Consider the following 21,717-nt stretch of genomic DNA (forward strand, 5'->3'; position numbering starts at 1 on the left):
CTTTAGCCGCATTTAGCCGCGTTTAGCCGCTGAAATTCTTAACTACCACGTTATAAGGAAAGGCGATCGCAAAGATTCATAAAAAAAACGCTTATACTCACTTCTGCTGTAAGTGAAGCTGGATCACAAATGATTTGCAGGAACATAGATGGATATATGTAGATCGGGAGGTGCATTCCATTCACAAACAAATGTAATCTACTGCATCTTCAGCAGCTCAGATGTGGGGAGTAAATGACGACCACTATTTTCATTATTACATTTAGCAACACAACACCTCAATCGCTCAATCGGAGATATTCTTGTCTAACTTACATCCCTGCTCTGGCATCGAAACAAGGAAAGTTACTGGACTGTGACAGCTGGTCTAAGGTAAGAGCTCATGTCAATCAAATATTGTGGGAGCGGCCTCTGTGGGTGTGACGGCACACCGTCAGGCATCTGAGAATGGCTCGATTTGAAAAAGGGGATATTATTTTTACAGATGAATTAAAAACCACTGCATGGATTTTTATCATTATAGGGTAGATTTGTACATACACTGCCAACACACATTAATGTTCAAACAACATGAAAAAGTGAACTTTGCATCCGATGACCCCTTTAACATTGTCCGTCATTTTGACGGACAGGGTCGTAAAAATTCCGTCATAATCTATTATTTGAATTAGAACACCACATTTAATTGCTTTTATTTTTGTTCACATTTAAATTTTTAATCATTGACCCAGAGGATGACACCGTAGTGTTTAAAAACAACAAAATATGTTGGGTAAAAAAAAATAAAAATTGATTTTTAATAGATTCTCATTTTAATGAACCAGTATCGATTCTTAAATCACATCAATCTTTTGGTTTATGCTGTTTTTAGATGATGAATGAACAGTGCGTAGTGCGTCTTCCTTCCAATAAATAGCAATTAGCTTTCAAATTCTGTCCATTTTATTAGGAAATTTAAGCCATAAATACAGTTTTGGCGCTCTTTAATGTGGCTTGATGGATTGCAGCTTCTGTGTATTCGCCTGTGCGTAATCAAACGCATAGGAAAACATTCGTGACAGTCTCGTTTTTGTTCTGGATCCATCGCTCTGCTGCCACACTGGAGCACACTCGCCACCACCTGGACAGGGGTGGGAATTACAGCTACAGTTTACAAAAGACCACCCTCAATGTAATCTGTCAAAATGACAGGCCTTCAGATTTTTCTGTCACTGATAAAAAAAATCTGTCAATGACGGAGAATTTTCGGTTAATGCGACCTCTACATACAATAACAATCTGTTAGTAAATGCCAGTAAAGACCAGATAACTCTAGTTCAGATATTTAGCCAGAGTTCGGACAACATTCCTTGTTAGCTGGGAATCTGTTTAAAGTAGAAATGAAGCAGGTAGTCAAGTTTACATTATTTAGTAAAGTGATTTTCACATTGATTAAAAAAATATATATGACAAACACAATTAATGTAACCATTTTAAATAAACAATGATGTTTTATTATAGATTGTGGAGCAAAGGTGCCGCCATCTTTCAATACTACAGTGTGTGAAGTCACGGGGTTGGTTCACTCCGATGGCCAGTATAGTAATATAAGCATTTCTTTACATTTTGAACACATAAATGTTATTTTAACACACAAATATTTTGGTTTTCACCAAAATGTGGATGAATATTTCACATCAAACTGTCTTTTTGCTAAGTTTTGATCGTGGTATCCCAAACATTGTTTCATAACAATGGCGTGTGGCGCAAAATGATGCAAACAAACAACGCTTCATACAATATGGTTCATGTCACATTTTATTGTTATGTGAGACTTTTTAGACATGTTTGCATTACACTGACCCATTCTGCAGTAGTGGTAACATTTTTTATGTTTCCCTGTGAATACAATTGCACAGTGTTCAACTTATCACCTGTCTGAAGGTGCTCGGACAACACGCGAGTACCAAATTAAGCTCTCTTTTGCTTCTTCATCAGCAGATGCACACAAAATTTTGTCAGAATGACAAGCATGTATTGTTTCCGACCTGCTCTTCACCCCAAATCAGGAGGCTTACGACTTTTTCCACCCCTAACAGTATTACTGCTCAGTCCCATTGCCATATTGAATGCATAAGCAATTTCATTTATTATGGACTCCAACAGTCCTTTCAAGTTCGTCTTCCTCCATTTCAAAACAAGCGTGTGTTCAAAAAGTAAAGAAATGCTTATATTACTATACTGGCCATCGGAGTGAACCAACCCCATGACGTCAAGATGGTGTCGCCTTTGCTTCAAAAGCTATGGTTATTAAATGGTTATTTAAAAAAAAAAAAAAAAAAAAATATATATATATTTTTTTTTTTTTTTGTACTAAACATTGTAAACTTGACTGACTGCTTCACTTCCACTTTAAGGTCTATTGGCAGACCGTAACCATATGCATACTTCAGAAATAGAGCGTTACTGTACTGTTCTGATTATAGTCATCATGAATTTTCATTCCATTCCGATTCAGCGCCTTTTGGACAATAACTTAACCTTTCCTCAGTTGCTGACAGTCGTAACTCTTTGTGCAAACCTGGTGCATGAATATAAAAAAACAGTATCAGAAGCCTCAGGCATTGAGGCCCTCAGCTAGAAATATTGTGATTTATATTGTTTGATGCTTTATGAGGACGCCTTTCATGAGAGTCCTTTTGAATTTTATTTATGAGATAAATATTCATTGTTTACTCAGGTGACATTAGCCCTTGTGTATGAAAAATTGAACTGGAATCTCTTTAAAGAGTGGCAATCCTTCAGTGATTAATCAACGGGAGCGCGGCACCTGTATTTACTATGCAAAAGAAATCAATGGTCTATGAAATTCATACTTTAATTATTTGGTGAATAAATTGGTCTTGGGAAAATTCATTTGGACCACAAGGAAGTTAGTCTCTCTCTCTCTCTTTTTCTTTTCTCCTTTTCTTCTGCGATAAAGTCTGTGTGACTACGATATAGGCGACATAAGGCAAACAGCGTGAGATCGGAGTAGTAATCTGCTCTCTCATATCTCCTGGATTTATATGGCATAATATGACTGCTTCAGAGTTACAGAAAAACACACATAATTTTGTTCTGTTGACAGCCTGTCTTTTGTCATTTGGTTTCTAGCTCAATGTGACATGATAAAAAATACTTCATTCCTCTGCATATTTGTTAGAAATAAGAAATGTGCCCGAGTACTCGGAAGTGACAGTAATGATTGATCACAAAAACGTAATGATTGCATGCCTTGACTTTTTTCCAACTTCAGAACTATAATTTTTAATATTGTGATTGGTCACAGAGACATTTTGGGTGGTGCCTTGCGGTCAAATTATATAAATGTAGTAGAACAGAAAGCAGGGTCATGAGGATTTTTTATTTATGTATTTATTTATTTATTACAGTCTGTGAAACTACAATGCGCTCTACATCAACACTTTACAATGCATTAGTTAATATTTGCGTTAGCATTACCATTAACAATAAACAATACATTTGTAACAGTATTTACTGATCTTTGTCAATGTTAGTTAATATAAAATACAACTTCTCCACTGAAAATGACTAACAGATGAAACTTGATTTTTATGATCTATTAGTATTTTTCATTGTTAGCGCATGTTAACTGATGTAGTTAACTAATGTTAACAAGTGAAAGCTTATTGTGAAGTGTTATCAACAATTGTATAAAAACTGTTTCTTAAAAATCATGGTAACACGGTTGACATATACTTGAATGATTTCTGAAGGATCATGTGACACTGAAAACTGGAGTAATGATGCTTGGTGTTGCATGAATAAATTACGTTTTAAAATATATTCCAAAGGAAACTGTTAAATTATAATTTAGAAGTACAGATAAATTCAATAATTCACAATATTGCTGTTTTTATTGTGTGTTTTGAGCATTAGAGACTTATTTCAGAAACATTAAACAAATTTACAGAGTGTAACAAAAACCAGGGGCATTTCTAGGATGTAAAAACATCCAGGGCTGGTGCCAAAACATGAGGGGCTAATGGTGGTGGATGGGAGCTCACATCATACTTTTGTTAGGAGATTTTGTTAACACAGGTGGGTGAACCTGGACCCTTCTAGGGAGGTCTGGGGGCATGCCCCAAACAAATTTGGCAAAGCAGTGGCACAAAACAACATTGTTACACTATGAAAAATAATAAATAGCAATCACTGCAAATAGCAAACATATCAAAGTATTATAAAAAATTATAATTTTACAAAAATACATCACACAAAATAATACATTTGAAAATGTATTTACACCTGTAACAAATATATATTTGGCAGCAAAAAGAGGGCCCCCATTTTTTTTTTTTTTTTTTTTTTTTTCAAATTCTGTTGTTTTTTTGTTTGTTTTTTTTCTGGACTTCTTTTTAATGGTTACATTTACATTTATTAAAAATTATTATTAAAAAAAGTTGAATTAATTAAAACAATGAAACTTATACAATAACATCAATTTATCAAAAGTTAAGTTATGTTTAGGGCCCTCTGAAATGTTTTATTTTTTACTCACCTTATGTTTTGTTGTATCAAATTTGTTTTAGCATGTCTATTTATTTGAATGCATAAACAACTTTTATTTATTTCTACAACAGCCTTATGCAATTCTGTGTTGTGTATTTAAATTTTTCTGGTTATCTATTAAAGGCATAAAATATTCATTTATCTTTTAATGAATGAAAATAAAGAGGATGTACTATTAAAATTTTAAAGATGGAATAAATATTGTGTAACAAAGTTTTATTAATTTTTCAACAGTAGTAGTAGGTGCTTTCAACTGCAGGTACATACATTCTACTGAATGATAGTAATATATTGATGAATACCTTTACATTTCTGTGAATATATATATAGGTGTGTTCACGCCATACCGGAATTCCCGTAATTACGAGATTCCAACTTGTAAAAAGCGTTCACGTCCTCGTAGAACTCATAATTTGTGAACTGGCCATAGAAAAGTGCTGCGTTCACGCCATATCGTAATTACCATAATTTCGAGATGACGACATGTGACATTCTACTCTGTAGACGTTCACGTCCTCAGCTTTTCTATGGCAACACTCTCAATGCCTAAACAGAGCCTACATTGGTCAGGTGGTACAGCGGTCATGTGGGGCAAGTCGTAGCTCCCAGTTCATAAGTTGTTATTACGAGTTCTATGAGGATGTGAATGCTTTTTACAAGTTGGAATCTCGTAATTACAGCAATTCCGATATGGAAGTACTCTCACAAAGTACTCTCAGAGCTGCAATGTAGATGTCGTTCATGCATTTTGCATGCATGTTCTTGCGCTGAAATCACCACAAGTGTCACGTACACTTCAATATGTGTCTAGTAAAGGAAACCGCGTGTGCGCCTGCACCTGCACGATTCATGCATTTAAATGGTATTTTGTGGCTTAATATTTACAGATACTAGTCCATATCACAATTTAATTTAAGTGTAATTTAATTAATTCATTCAAACTTTAACAAATTCTGTGAATTCCTCGGAAATCATATAGGGCGATACAAAAACATCAAGCCCCGAATTATTAGCCCTAGATGCCCCTGACAAAAACCATAAAGCTCGAGTCTGAGACCATCTTTCTCTGGCAAGCTCATTTAGCATGGAAGAGATGTGATATATTCTTTTCTGCTTTATTGTGTAGGGCCTGGTTAAAGATACAGGGGTTGCTTTCCTCATTCTAATGCAGTTCGGTACAGTATGCAAACACGAAACGGTATCTCTGTATATTTTTATAACATGCTGGTTATGATTGCCCTGAACCCTGTAGAACAGAGCAGTGAATTAATCCATATCACCTACACATCAGCTCCCAGACTCCCCCTCCTATGAGCCCTCGCTCTGACAAGGTCAGTGCGCTACAATGCAGATTTAGACAGGGGTTTCCTTAGGGACGTGTGCGTCGTTCTCACAGCTCATCTGCTTGCTCTCCTTCTGCCCCGGCAGAGATCATCTACAGCTGGGTGTTCAATGAGCTTCCCTCGTTCGTGGCAGAGGACAGCCGGCGATTCATCTCGCAGGAAACGGGAAATCTGTATATCTCAAAGGTGCAGACCTCGGACGTGGGCAGCTACGTGTGCCAAGTGAAGAACACTGTGACCAACGCCAGGGTCCTGAGCCCACCGACGCCTCTGACTCTCAAAACAGATGGTGAGATATTACACACACATCCCTGCTAAACCCCCAAATCCCCATCACCTGCACAGCAGAACTAGGCTGGATGCCAAGCACCTCTCTTGGTGAACTGAATTGATGAATCAATACCATGACATGAAGTCTCTTTGCTAATAAATTAAATTGAGACATTCTTTTACCATTTTAGCTTATGTCTTAAAAAAAAAAAAACGACTATAGCCTCAGCTGGGACAAGGGGCGGTATAAATAAAAATGTAGGTCACGATATTTTAAACATTTTGCGAGATAGCTATATAGATATATATCATAGCATGCACATTTTTACTGTTCACTTATCTGATACTTAATATTAAAATCCAACATTCCAGGCAATCAGGCGTAAGATTTTGGGCTAACAGATTATAAACGGGAGACAAAAAACCCATTGACTTGCATTGAAGGTGGGACCTGAGACTATTACAAAGACCTGTGGTGGGATCTTTTGATTTTACACCCATAAAGCAGAACACCTTTGCACTTGCATAATAATGCTCATAGTAAATGTAAAAAATGTGTTTGACTTTTTATAAATTGTATTCTTTACAACATTGTTTACATTTATTTGTATTTAATATTATCACTTTTACTTTATTTAAATAATGTAAAGTCAAACTTAGTTGTACATCAAAACTATTTTTCCAAAAATAATTTAAAATTTGTACTTCTTTATTTGCATACCCTCATGCCAATCCAATCCTTTAAGACTTTCATTCATCAGGTTCAAGTTTTTTTTTTTTTTACTGAGAGATTTCTGTCCCTCTGATGAAAGTCTCTTCTCCTTTCATAAGTCTTCATTCAACGTCCATAAAAATTTTGTAAAATAAATCCATATGAATCAAATTGTTTAATCCAAGTCTTCTTAATCCAAGAGACACACACTGCCCCCAAAAGTTTGTAAACACCCCTGGCAAAGTGTGGTTTTGGACAATATCATCATAAATCCTTATAATTTTTTGGTGCAAATACATTAAAGTAACTTGACATTATCACTGAGGACCAGCAATAATAATTTTCATTTTGATTACATAATAATAGCAATATATACATATCAAAGTCAGACATGCCCCTTTGCCAGCTGTGATGTCTGGTTACTGGTTTAAACTTGGCCCAGGTGTTTAAAAAGACAATGAATTTAGGCCCAGATTATGCAGAGCTGTAATAGCTGCTAATGGTGGATATTTTGATGAATCGAAAATGTAAGTTTTTTTTTTTTTTTTTCTATGTATAAACTGTTTATGTAATAAAATGTTTTTGTGGTTTGTGTTGTCCCTTATCAGTGCAAAATGATCACAAATTAAAAAGGATTCATGCCAATATTGTCCAAAACCCTGCTTTTCTAGGGCATTTCCAAACTTTTGGAGGGCAGTGTATATAAAGTGATACTTTACATAATGAAATGGAAAAAAAAAAAAGGAGTGGTCTCCCACATGGATTTTAAACTGTGCCACTGAACATTTTCTCTTGCTTTAATCAAAGGAAGAGAAATTCAATAAAAATGACTAAAATCTATGTGTGAGCCTTGTGATGGACTGGCCGTTCATCCAGAGAGTTTTTCCACCTGTGGCTCAAGATGCAAGGTTAAGCTTTTGCACCCACATCCCTAATAAGATAAATGGTTTGGATAATGCAATGGATCAATGGATGATTTCTTAAAAATGTTATTTAAAGATACAGTTCACAACTTTAAAGTCATTTTTCAAATAATTTGAGAACAAAATAATGTCCAATTTGAAGATTTAAAGAAAAAATATATAATGTAGAAATATAATTGCAGTAGAATTGCAGTAAAATAATACCCACTGGCTTAATTTACCCCAGGATTTTTGGCTCAAATTACCCTACTCCCACCATTGTAACAAACTAGTATCATCCAGCAGTTCAGAGCTAACATCATGCAGTATAGCCTCATATTATATTATATTATATTATATTATATTATATTATATTATATTATATTATATTATGTTATATTATGTTATATTATGTTATGTTATATTATATTATATTATATTATATTATATTATATTATATTATATTATATTATATTATATTATATTATAAGAAACATGCATCATTGAACATTCACTTTGAACAGCATTTTTTTTTTTTCTTCATTGTAATGACCAATTATCTCATGGGCCTCTCTCCATCACAGGGTGAGTAAAATAGAAGACTCTTCATATATTTGTGGTCACATCACCAATTTTGTTTAAGGTTGCCTATAAACAAGAATTGTTTATAGGCTCAAATCATCCGGCTCTCCTGGCCCTACACACTGATCAGCGAACATAAACAAAAGCCCAACTCTCCTTGCTTGATGTGCGAGAACCTCACTGGCTCTTGCTGAAGCTCAATCATGCTGGCGTAATATGCGAGAATGAACCTCATTGATTCTTGCACAACAAGCAAGCACACTTGAGCCCCCGTGATTAAATTTGAACACTGTTAGGTGATTAATGTTTATATGTGAATAAAGGCCTAAAAATGAAATTTGTTCATCAAATAAAGCAATCGTGTCTCTTCAAAAGACTTGGATTAAACCGCTCGATTCATATGGATTTATTTTACAATCTATGAATGTTTTAAAGTGAGTTTTGGGTGATTAGTCATTCAATGGAGAGACAGAAACCTCAGATTTCATTCAAAATATATTCATTCGTGTGTTGAATGAAAGTATTATGGGTTTGGAACAATATAAGGGTGAGTAAATAATGACACAATTTCAGTTTTTGGGTGAACTAACCCTTTAAGTAATTCATCTGCTCCAATTACTTTTTAAGAAAGCATAGTGGAGATACACTTGCAAAAGAACAATTGGATTTGGAAATTGGAAAATAAAAAAAAAATAGAAAATAAAGTTTTGCAAATAGAAGTTTTTTTTTTATTTTTATTTTTTTTTTTTGCAACACATATTTTCCATGGCCATATCTACTAATTTATTTGCAATGCTCTTTTATTTTGCATTTCAGTCAAGTGTGAGCATGAGATACCGCTTTTTGTTTTTTTGTTTTTTTTTTCTGAGCGTTTCATTTTCTGGCACTGTTTTGACATGGGGGTGGAGTCAAGGAATTGGGGTGTCTACAACAGGCCTGGGCATGCCTCCCTGGAAATTACTTAAGCAGCCTGAGATGCAGATCACAGTAGATCAGCTAAGGGGTTGGAGGTTAGCTGGCTGAATGTAAAGTAATTAACATGGAACACTCATTCCTTACCATGCAGCAGTGCTTTTCGTAATCATGATAGAAACGATACTCAAATTTCAAATAGCAAATGTCAGTTTGTCATTTCAAATGGTGTATTGGCCATCCTTTTCTTATATAGCAATCCTCAGTACAGAGATCTTTGTAACTATGCTAAATGTGTTAAAGGGGACATCGGATGCAAAATTCACTTTTACATAGTGTTTGCATATAAATTTGTCATAGCGGTGTGTGGATACAACCACCCTAAATTGATAAAAATCCACTCACTCACCACTTTTAATCCCCAAACAACCTAAAGTCTCAATTATCAAACCATTTTGATTTTAGGCCCCGCCCACAACCGCTGACAGACTGTCCCGTATTAGCATATTTCCGCCCTCAGTTGTCGCATAAACAATGCAGGTGTTTTGTAGTTGGATGTAAAAGTGAATATTTTTTCCCTGACATCAGAGCCACTGAGGTTGCAGTAGATTAGTTTTGTTTTTGATGGTAACACACCACAGAATACACAAAAAACGCAAGAGAGGGGCGGGGTGAGCAGTAGCTTATTATCATTTAAAGAGACATGCACCGAAATGGGTTGCTGTGTACAGCTGTTCTTGACAAAGTAAAAAGGGTGTTGTTTTACACTACAAATGAGGAAGTTTAACCAATTTCATGAAGACCCTAAAGAATCATACCAACTTGTGGGAATCTAATGTCCTCTTTAAGAAACAAGGCAGCTGGACTTGTGAGGTTTTTTGAAGCTCTGAATCATAATCCAGGAAAAAATGCATCAATATCTCAGAAGGCTACAAATAATGGATGTGCCTGCGAATCAGGCTTGAAAGGAAACGTGGCAGTTTTTCAGCTATGTGACAAGCGGGTCAGTTGTCTGTATTAGTGCCTTTATGCCATGTGAAGCCGATTTAATGAGACGTCTGACTTATATGTGTAGTTTATATGCCTCATTCTCTCTTCTTTTTTTCTCGTTTTAGAGGGGCCTTTAGGGCCAAACCGAAAGTGTCATGAATTCCAAAACATCCGCATTAAACAGAGAGCATGAGGTGCTTTATCTTTTGCTTTAGAGCATTTTTTCCACAGACAATGCGCTCTGGTGAAACTGGCCATCGGGGAAATCATTTTCCAGCATAAAATTAACCGAATCAATGGTCCTCTTCCAGAATGGGCCGTAGCTTCTTTAATAGCAGATTCCCGTGGGCCAAGCGAGGGAGCCAAACACCCGGCTGTCACTTCAGGCATTTTTCCATACTTCACAGACACGCACGCATCACCTGCCGCCGTTACACGTCAATGTCAGCCGCCCCGGTACGCAATCCCAGAACAGCCGGCCTAAAAGGACTACAGTGCCCTAAAAGCTTGTTTTTGCCTACGTTGCCTAATGCTGCACGTCCTTTGTGAGGGCACCACGTCCCCTTCGGCATGCTCTTCGGTATTTGCATAACCTTGTTGTTGAGAAACGCTCCTCAGAGACATGCACGCATCTAAGCGCATTAGCATACTAAATTGGATTTGCGCCTCTCGTTAGCACAGATTGCAAATGCAAGTAGCGTCGCGTTCTCCGGTCGCACTCGGAAGTTAAAGAAAGAGCAGAGATGGAAGGCTGGAGAAGAAAAGAAAAGTCCCGAGGGCTGTCAGTGAGCCACAGGTGGTAGAGTCAGGATAAATTGCTTTGCGGCAGCTGCATTTGCAAATAACCGTATAGTCGGGGTCTCGTGCCGAATGAGCACCAGTTCAGCGAGAGGTTAGTCACCCGAAACAGAAGCACGGCTGATGGGAGTCTTTATTCATTCCACGTCTGACGTACGGAGCAATCGGCTGGCAGATGCTGTGTGGGAAGCATCATGCGTTTAGCAGCTAAACAGCTCAGCGGGCTACGCCTAAAAGCCTGAAAATGATTTTGGCACCCCTGGCCAAGCTCAAACTGCCATGCTTTCAGCCGTTCTTCCAGTGCTCTCAAAGCACACCAATCTACGGCCCGCAATTCGTGTTTTCTGCTGAGACGGGATGATAATTAACTGCACGAGAGGCTCCGTGCCGGAATGCGCAGGTGAAGCGCTTCACCTATGTCCTTCCCTTGGCTAAGACGCTCTTAATCAAAGCTGCCCAACTGCATCTGCGCTCGGCTGCACCTCCAGGGCAAGTCATGCATCTTCCCCGCCCGCTCCCTTCTGGAGAAACAGCAAAGGCAGCGGAGGCCTTCTGTACTTATGTGATGAATCGCACCTTAATAGATGCGACTCGGATGGAACAATAACTCTCACCGAACTGGAGCGCTCGCAAAACACTCGGTGGTGCTGGGATTGCTCGTCCTTCCCGCTTGGCCTTGGACCTTGAAGGGGCAGCATTTTTAAGCGGAGGGTCAAGCATTTCTTCATCATTGTCGTTCATTTATAGGAGAGAAGGTATCAGTGTCCTTGGATTCAAAGAGCGAAAGTGCAGTGGCTTCAATTATTGAGCTACAAATGTTGGGTCAGTGTTTCAAATAACATTTCAAATGTCACTAAGGGTCATAAAAAATGCATACTGATAGCATTGATGTCTCATTCTCTAATAATATCACATGCTTTTCTAATCACAAAATGAGAAACCTGAGAGTCTGGATAAAAAGGTCTCAGCGTGCTGTGCAAAAAAGAATATGACTATTGTGTATGTTAAGCCCTATAAAATCCATTCGTTTTTTTTTTGTTTTTTTTTCCTAGACTGTTTCTGTGGTTACATTTAAATATATATATATATATAAAAAACATCTAATTCATTTAAATCATGAAATGTACACAATTTAACAGCAGTTTGACAAAAGCTTATCAAAAATATGTTTTTAAGGCCCTATGAAATACTTTTTTTTTTCTTCTCAAATTCAATTTTATTTTAATATTTTAATATTACCACATTCTGTGTTTTTTTTTTTTTTTTTTAATGTTCTGGATTCCGTTTAATGGTTTCATTACATTTTAATAATCAAAAATTGATTGATTTTTATTGCATACTTAATTTATTAGTCTATTTATTTATTTATTAATATATATATATTTTTCTGAAATACTGTGTTGTGTATCTAGTAAATAAATTCTGGTAAATATTTCTTAAAGAATAAAGTTTCGATAATAATTATATTAGTAGTAATAGTAGCACTATCATTACATTAAGTAATATATTTCTGTCACAGTTTCTTTGCTAAACCACCACTTTTATTTTAACGGGTTGCTGTGAAGATCTTTAAGTTTATGTTTGTATATGATACAATGATAGTTTTTCTCAAAAGAAACAGTAAAGTGCTCATGAAGTGACTCTCAGAACAGTTCTAGGATTATGTTTATGTGTGCATGTACTTATTGAGGCAGCAGAGATAGAAAACACTGCAAGCCTATAGAAAACACTACACTAGTCTATATTGCAGTTTGTTTTAAGTGTACTGACCTACTTTTAAGTTTTTTTATTTTTTCAAAATTTGGCAAATTCTGTGACATTCCATGTTATACAGTAAATTCAGTTTTTCAGACTGGATTCTACGATTCTGTTTGTGTTTTCCTCGTCGCGCCCTATGTATGTCCACAGAATGCTCCAGCGAAATTAGACTTTGTAATAAAAGTAGATGATAGGAGATTAATAAACAGGCATACCACTGCAACATGCAGTGCATCCACATCTTATTTACAAACCACCAAGTCAGACTTCATCATTATGGCCATACACACTGCAAAGTTTCAGGTGTGGCAACCACATTTAAATGTATGTACGGGACACAAGTCATCACAAGAAATTACGATAATTGATATAATGATAATCAAAGCAACATTTTAGTATCTCATGGCTTAACCTGTTTATTAACAGCTAATTTTGACTGTTATGTGTATGCTTGTAAAGACTTATAAAGTCGTATGCTTATAGCCTTAGTGATTACTAGAGTCATATTTATCACTTGTTTTGGGCCTATTTTTTTCAGACCCTGTTGCGCTTTTTAAGCGACATCTGGCAGCACTGGTATTTCTGGATTGTAGCATACAGTATGTGTTTCCCTGAGGAAGAAACTACAGTTGAGAACAAGTTTGCGAATGAGTCAAGAAAAAATACCTGTGTTTCTGTGATTTTCTGTGTTGTTTTTTTTTTTTTTTTTTTTTTTTGATGAGCTGTCAGTGTCCACATGAGGCTAATATTACTGCATTAATATAGTTTTTTTAGTCAGGGTACATACAAATGATTTGAATTTTATATAAATGTGGTTGTCACTAGCTGAATTTTCCAAGAGTTAATTGAGTTGTACAATGCAGTTGTCACTCTTGTAATTAACTGCATACAACTTTTGAACACTCAGAAGAGTGACGGAATTGTTTGATGTAGTGTGCCAGTCATATTTAAATAAAGCCAGTGTCTATCCTTTTAGTGCAAACACACCGCTTTTCTATGCAAATGAAGCTTAGTATATTAGTCACAAATGTACTATGATAACCCTTGGAAAATGTTGTTGTTGTTTTTTTTTTAAGGCTGTCACATTAAACATTAAATGAATGTAATCTATTAATTAAATATGCCTGTGCACATTATTTTAACACTTTACAGAATTTGATAATATTAATATTTTACTGTTTTAAAAGCTGGTCAGCCTTAGTTTTAAAAATGAAATATCCAAAACAATTATTTCTAAGTCTTTATCTCTTCAACCTTGTGACATATTGTGGATCATCATTTGCAGATTTGGTTCTTGTCACTGTCACCTGCAGCATTTTTTTTTAAAGAAAAAAATTAATTACTTAATTAAATATAAAATTATTTTATTTTTAAAAATGCTGTCAAATATTATATCTGCATAAATAGGACTTTCTACATTAAAATGTATAACTGCTTTTATGTTTTAGTAAGGGGTTTCCCTTAGTAAAGCAGAGGAATATCTCATCAAAACGTTTGAAAACCCCTGCATTAGGACACTGACTGGAACAAATATTTATTCTAGAAGCTCCCGCCACACTAAGCAAGAAATCAGAATGACCTTTCATGATGGCCATTTCTCTCAAACTGCCATTTCAGTTCACGTCATGATGTCACGATAAACATTTATTGGGCCTTCAGGAATAATTTTTTTAAAAAGGTCTCACAAGTTATGCCTCAGTGATGTGTTCAGACATTGAGTGGACATGTGCGAAGCATGTATATGAATGCTCCAATAGGTGCACGGTGGACTACAGAATGAATTGTAATATGACACTTTTCATAATTATGATTTTAATGGGAAGTGAAATGGTCCTGTGATGATGCATTGGTCACATGATCACACATTAAACATTCTGACAGTTGAATTGTAGGCTTTCTTTTGTTACGGATGACGAGGACCTTGACAGTCATTTGTTTCTGTCTTCAGGGAATAGTTCACCCAAAAATATATATGTGGTCATCATTTATTCACCCTCATGTCGTTCCACAGTCGAGAGATTTTTCTTTTTCTTTTGGGTAAAATAAAAGTTTAGCTGAATGCTTGCATTGCTCTTGTCCATACAATAAAAGTAATGGGGCTGTCAAGCTTCATAAATCACTGAAAGCATCATAAAAGTAGACTATATGATTCATGTATTATGTTACAAGTCTATATTCAACTGGCTTTAGATGGCATGGAATATAGTGCAAAATTTGTTGTATTAAGTACTTTTTGATAACTTCATTATGTCTTTTAGTCATTGTTCATTTTGTTTGTATGGAAAAGAGCAGAATGAACTTAACCATTTGAAAATAAATGACACAATAAAATACAGGGTTGGAATGACATACCATTGATTTTTTTTTTTTTTTTTTTACCCTTTAACAGTTTTTGCGCTACCATGTAGATTTTCTCATGGAGTTAGGTTTGCTTTAAATTTGCACTTTTGCTTTGGTTTAGTCATTAGAAGATAGATGTGAAGCCCAGCATTGGAATAATGGATTTTTTCATTAGCAGTTGGATGTAAAAGCTTTAAACGTCTGATGGATGCCCAGACTTTCATCAGGTGATTGTTCTGCATAGCACAACAAAAGCAAAGGAAAATTGCATTGCAGAAAACTACCCCATTCAATGTTAATAAATGGATTAAATTGGGACTGGAAAACAGGCATCGCAACACAAAAAGGACTCATGTATTTGTTTCGGCACAGCTGGCCTAGAATTCAGTCCTATCAATTTCAGCCCTTCTAGACCCTAAATAGGATACGCAGAAAATGCATTGCAGCATAAACCAATATAATATTGCAAATTCATTATACACATGGGATTGCTTTGGAATCATAAATGTGTAACAAGTAAGGGGATTGAGATTGAAATTGAAAAGTTGTTTGGGGAAAACGGACTGCTATCATAAAATAGGCTATAAATGTGCTGTAGATTACAGCTGTAGGCAAGGGGTCAGAGTTTGGCTGGTTAGTTTCCGCAGTTAGTCCCTGCTGGCCTGATTCAGTAGATGCCATGCCTACAGCAGTCTGTGGGCAAAAAACATCTTTCTCCGCTGATGACCATTCAGAAGCAGTCTTGTAAAATTGCTGATGCTTAAATCTTTGCCAGTCTATGCATTAATCATGAAGATATTTCAGTGACTCTTTCTGCAGGTTACACTGTTACACAAGTAGGTGATACCAAGTGAATCATTTGAATCATTCATTCATCCAGTTAATTCAAAAAGTCATTTGGGTACGTAACAACTACAACAATGATTTATTCAGGAACAAAACAAGTGGCTTCCTTTTTGAATAAGTCATCGAATCATTCATTCAACTGATTCATTCAACAGCGCCAAGTTATTTAGGAAGGATCACTGGATCATTGAACTTAACCAATTCATTGAAAAATGCTGATTCGTTCAGGTATGGCACAATCTGTTGTCTTTATGAGTGAACCACTGGGTCGTTCATTCAACAGATACATAGAGACACTGATTCATTCAGGAATAAAACAATTGACTTTATGACTGACTCATTGAATCGTTCATTCAGATGATTCTTTCAAAAATACTGACTTCTTTTGGTACAAATCAAGTGCCTTTTCATGAGTAAGTCACTGAATCATTTATTCAGCTGATTCAGTCAACAGTGCTAATTTATTCAGGAAACATGCGACCATATGAGTGAATCACTGAATCGTTCATATAACCATCTCCCTGAAAAATGCTGATTCATTTGACTGTCTTTATGAATGAACCACTGGGTCATTCATTCAGCTGATACATAGAGACACTGATTCATTCAGGAATAAAACAATTGACTTCATGACTGAGACACTGAATCATTCATTCAGATGATTCTTTCAAAAATCTCAACTTATTTTGGTACAAATTAAGTGCCTTTTCATGAGTAAGTCACTTAATCATTCATTCAGCTGATTCAGTCAACAGTGCTAATTCATTCAAGAAACATGTGACCATATGAGTGAATCAGATTATGAAAAGGTAAGAAAGAAATGGTTCTTTAAGGAACCTTTGACTGAATGGTTCTTTGTGGAACCAAAAATGGTTCTTCTATGGCATCGCTGTGAAGAACCCTTTAAAGCAGCTTTATTTTTAAGAGTGTATGTTATTTCAAGAACTTCCCAGAAATGGTCGTAATTGCCAGTTGTAACTTGACCTTTTCAAATTAGTAATAGAGGTTAAGATCTTTTGAACTATTAATGGCAGATGCTGAATTTGTGGCTCAAGAAAGTCTTAAGGACACTGTTTTGTTCTTCTTATTTGTTTATATATTTTTATATTGAACTGTTGATGCACAGCCATAACAAACTCTTGCTTGTGTGATAATGCTTCAATATACTAGATGAGTGACAGTTTTTGGAGGGCTGTTAAAGCGTCAAAGAGCATGAAATGGATCTTCTTTGTGAACTGCATCCCTTTTTGTATAATGTTTGCTTTTCACTAAGGGTGGTCGGAACGTGTTTTAGATTATTGCACACTTGCAATATTTGTTATATTTTTGCAAAGTGCGGAAAGGAAAGAAATACTTTCTCATGCAAAATTCATACACCAGTTTCCCATTTAATAAGACTGATAATGATAATTAGGCTCCTGAATGGGAGTGTTTCCCTTCGTAATTGCAGACTTACTCAATGCCAGCTGACATATCTCTCAGCAAATGGATATATATGGTCCCTCACAACATCCGCATGAATAAACAAAGGATCTGTATCCTCCGGCTAAGACTGCAGAAGTGAAATGCAGCCATTCAAGATTCCTCTGCATTCCACAAAATTCTGCACATCAATTAGACTCCAGCGTGGTGCTGTTTTGAGGACAAATTCTCTCGCCCCGTTTCCCAGCGGCCTCTGTAGTGTACTTGCAAAATAATTTAGTTTAGCAGCTTGTCATGCGAGCTACTGTGGAGAATTCCCTCTCTTTGTCACAGGCATCTACTTGTACCATGGCACCTGTTTGCTGTGATCCCTCGAGCTTTGTTGTGCTAAATTGTAAATCCAGAAGATTGTTTACTCTTCTACAGTAGATGGAATTTATTAATGCATTAAGAATCACACCCATCCTTAACCTTGTAATGCTTGATAAATGCGATTAGATAAATAATCTAATATATATATATATATATATTAGATTATTTATCTAATATCAGTATATATATATATATATATATATATATATATATATATATATATATATATATATATATATATACTGTTTTATAAAACAGTTTACTGAACCTTTAACAAAACATGTTTTTTTTTGTTTTTTTTTTGAGTATCATTAAAAAAATCAGGTTTTTATGGCTCGTAGAGTATGATATGATACAGGAAAATGTGGCGCTCATAAAGGAGGAAAAAACATTGCAGTTTTATTCAAAAATATGCAATATGCAGTCGCTGATATTTTATATGGCCAAATTTGAAAATGAAATTCTGATAGCTTTGTAATCTAAATCAATGAGATCTTTGTAACAGTATAACCGACTACTTACATAAAATAAATATCAGTTGTCAATCTATATTTCCCAATAATATGTCCTAGTAAGATGATACTTAAATGCTTAGTTTATGATCAAAGCTCTGTACTTTTGTATTATATTATATTATATTATGCAAAGACATCTATTTAAGTGTGGCTAAAGTGGGCTTGAAATTTTTGGGACTGCTATATGTGGAGTTGTCGCATTTATAAAATGTCTTGGGTTGTTGCACTATTGATTGTGAGGTCAATGTTCTAGAGCAGCTGCTCTGGATATTTCAGGCGATAGAGTCCTCGTGAGCGATGTAATCCATCATATAAGAGCACCTCAGGCCTCTACTAAACCTACAAAGCACCTACATGAACCGAAAGAAAAAATAAAACACGAGCCCAGCGCGCAGGAAGCACAAGTTTCCTGTCACAAGCTTTAATTAATGAGTACGGGCTTCCAAAAAGCAACCGGGAAGATGCCAAGGTGGAATTTCATGTGAGAGGGGCAAAAGGTGTGAGTAATGTGCTGATCCAACACCTGCAAACTGAGATATTTAGAGGTGTGCTGCCCCATAGAGTCCGGTGTAGCAGAGCTAACGTATCACGGTATCAAATCACTCAAAGGCCTTTAACGTGCCCGTTCACTTCAGCAAGTGGATCACAATCAGATTGCATTAAAAGGCAGGTGTAAATGCACTCAGGACGCACTGATCGGATCAGTACAACCACATTTGCAGGTGCTAAGGGACAGATAAAGTGCGATGAGATCTCTACCGGATATAAAACGCAAGTCAGTGCCAGGTGTAAATGGGGGAGACTTCATAAGAGCTTTACTAAACCACCCTGAATGTGTGTCTGGTAGTGTTGTCAAAAATATAGATTTTTCATTACATTTTGATACTGAAAGAAGTGAAAGTTGCAGTACTCACACTGCAGTATCGAGACACGTATACAAGCTTTGCTTGCTCACCCTCTCTTCTCTCCGATAGTAAGCTGACACAATGCAGTGTGTGTATTCTAATTATGATTATATGAGTATTTAGTCTGTTATGCTGCATGCAGAGTTTGGTAGTAACTGATTACATGTAAGTACTCGTAATTAGAGTATATTTTTTTATTGATCATAATCAGATTACAGTTACTTATATACTTATATATTGCCTGATTACATATTATTTACACAGTGGCAGTCAATTATTATTTTTTTTTTTTTTTGTCATCCAAACACTTTGGAAATGAAATATTGACTTGCAATAAGGTAATATTTCAATAATTTAACACATGTTCACATGTTTACATTTTGCTGATGTTGATTAATGGTTACACTGAAATGGTAAACAGGAAAATTATTTCAATTTTTAGTGTTTAAATAGTTTATTTTACATTTTTATGATTTAATTATTGGGTTTTTATCAACTCACAAACCCACTGTATTTCATACATTAAGAAAAAAAGAAACCCTGGTTTAATGTAATTTTTAATGCAGTTTAAGATGTATATATGCAATATATTTGCTTTCTGTTTTTATTTATATCAATATGCTATGTTTAATGATAAGTTCAAAACAAGTTAGATAAAAAAGTAATCTAAAAAGTAGTCAGAATACATTGCCTAAAATGAGTAACCTAGATTATGTTACTAACTACTAACTACCGGTATATGGCTCATTGCAATCACATTGCAACTCATAATCAGGGTGCAATATTTCAAGTTCGCAGGGCACTTACTTTTGAGTAGAACAGACATCTGAGATAAACACAAAATGTACAGAGCGGTGGCTCACTTACATGATCAACTGGCTGAGATCAAGCTATAGTGTGTTTACTTTATCTAGCAGATATATCAGTGCCACCTAGTTAATAAAAACTGCAAAAGAGATAAAAGGCGGCCGTATGATTTCTATGAGTGTGTGTGTGTTGTGTTCTGGCCACACGGCTGAGTACTCGAATGAACGCAATGGATTCAAATATTAGTACATTTATTCTAAGTGCAAGCAGCTCTTAAAAATGTATGCCATTAACGCTCGCTGATTGGTGTGAAATGCATTCTGGGATACATGACTGCCGGAGGGTGGGAGCAAGAACACATCCGGGGATTTGAACTGTACTTGGCTAGATGTGAACTCTGAATTGGAACAGTACTTGGGCGACGACTGATGATGCTTCACAAGTACACAAAAACACAAGTACAGACAAGAACGCATATTGAGAAACGGCTAACATCTCATCTTACCGCAGTTCACTGATGTTCTACTGAAGCTCCTCATCACCAGTACCATTTCCACGCTCGTTTGACTCATGCCTGGCGAAGACGTGACGTTGGGGCACGCGTCTGAAAAGTCTCCTGTTTGATGTGGTCGTTATTACGTTCTGCGTCTAAATAAACGTGATTCTTTAGTGGTTGTGGGTGAGGTGGCCAAACCTAGCCCCACCCCTGCGTAAATTGTGTTAAATATTTTTAAGACATTAAAATGAAAAAAATCAATCGCCTGCGTTAACACGCTAATTTTGACACAACATATATATATATATATATATATATATATATATATATAAATTATACATTTCTGGCTGAAGTAAGATTTTTATCTGTTTTTAGTATTCATTTAAAATTAGACAAATCTGCTATTATTTTAATCTCCAATCTGTTATTTATCAGTTTAGATAGTTTATTAATGCTTGGCAAACCAGAAGACACCAACCGGTTTTATATTCCAGTTCTGCTGATGGGGAACGTTGTAACACTGCGTTACAATCTGCCCTGCTGAATTAAACTATGCTATTCTATGACATTAGCCATGTAATTTTTACTATTTACTTTTATGGATTTTTAAAAAGAAACCACAAGAAACAGGTGAATATAAAGACTGACAATCAATGTTTAATGTTGAGAAATTATTTCAATAAATGTAAAGCATTTCGACCCAGTTATGTGTCTCGTGTTCTATGAGAGCTGTGTTTGGAGGGAGGGGAGTGTTTTTCTGAATGTCTGAATGTGTTTCATCTATTTGCGCACATTGTTTTCAACTATACTGTATAGCTGTGTTTTGCGATCATAACCGTCCCACACATGGTTGCGATGTGTTCATTGTGAACCTCAAAAATTAGATTTTTTTTTAATTCTTAAAAAACGCCATTATTTTATCTTATTGACAAAATATTTTAGTTTGTCGTGTATATTTTTTTCATTCAGTCAGATAACATTCTAAGCTGTCATATGGTCATGTTACAACGCGCCGCCCACATGTTACAGTGTACCCCACATACGGGGCATGTTGTCACTTTTCACTTCCTTTCTTTTGAGGTAAATAACAAAAAACGTACACACTGTAATTATGAAACAAAGCAACATATTTGTACTAGACAAGTGTGAAAATAGCGTGGATAAAAAAAAAAAAAAATGATACTCTGAACTGA

The 21,717-nt window shown here is 35.7% G+C and overlaps 1 protein-coding gene across 1 annotated transcript in view; it reads left to right on the top strand.

Annotated features, from left to right (window-relative positions):
• The window catches only part of cntn5 (contactin 5), a 316,602-nt gene that overhangs the window by 205,809 nt on the left and 89,076 nt on the right, over positions 1–21,717 (top strand). Inside the window, 1 exon segment of the mRNA XM_051135268.1 lies at positions 5,983–6,186. Coding sequence (XP_050991225.1) covers positions 5,983–6,186 — 204 coding nt within the window.

Source organism: Labeo rohita, chromosome 18 (genome assembly GCF_022985175.1).
Source record: "Labeo rohita strain BAU-BD-2019 chromosome 18, IGBB_LRoh.1.0, whole genome shotgun sequence".
NCBI classification, from domain to species: Eukaryota; Metazoa; Chordata; class Actinopteri; order Cypriniformes; family Cyprinidae; genus Labeo; species Labeo rohita.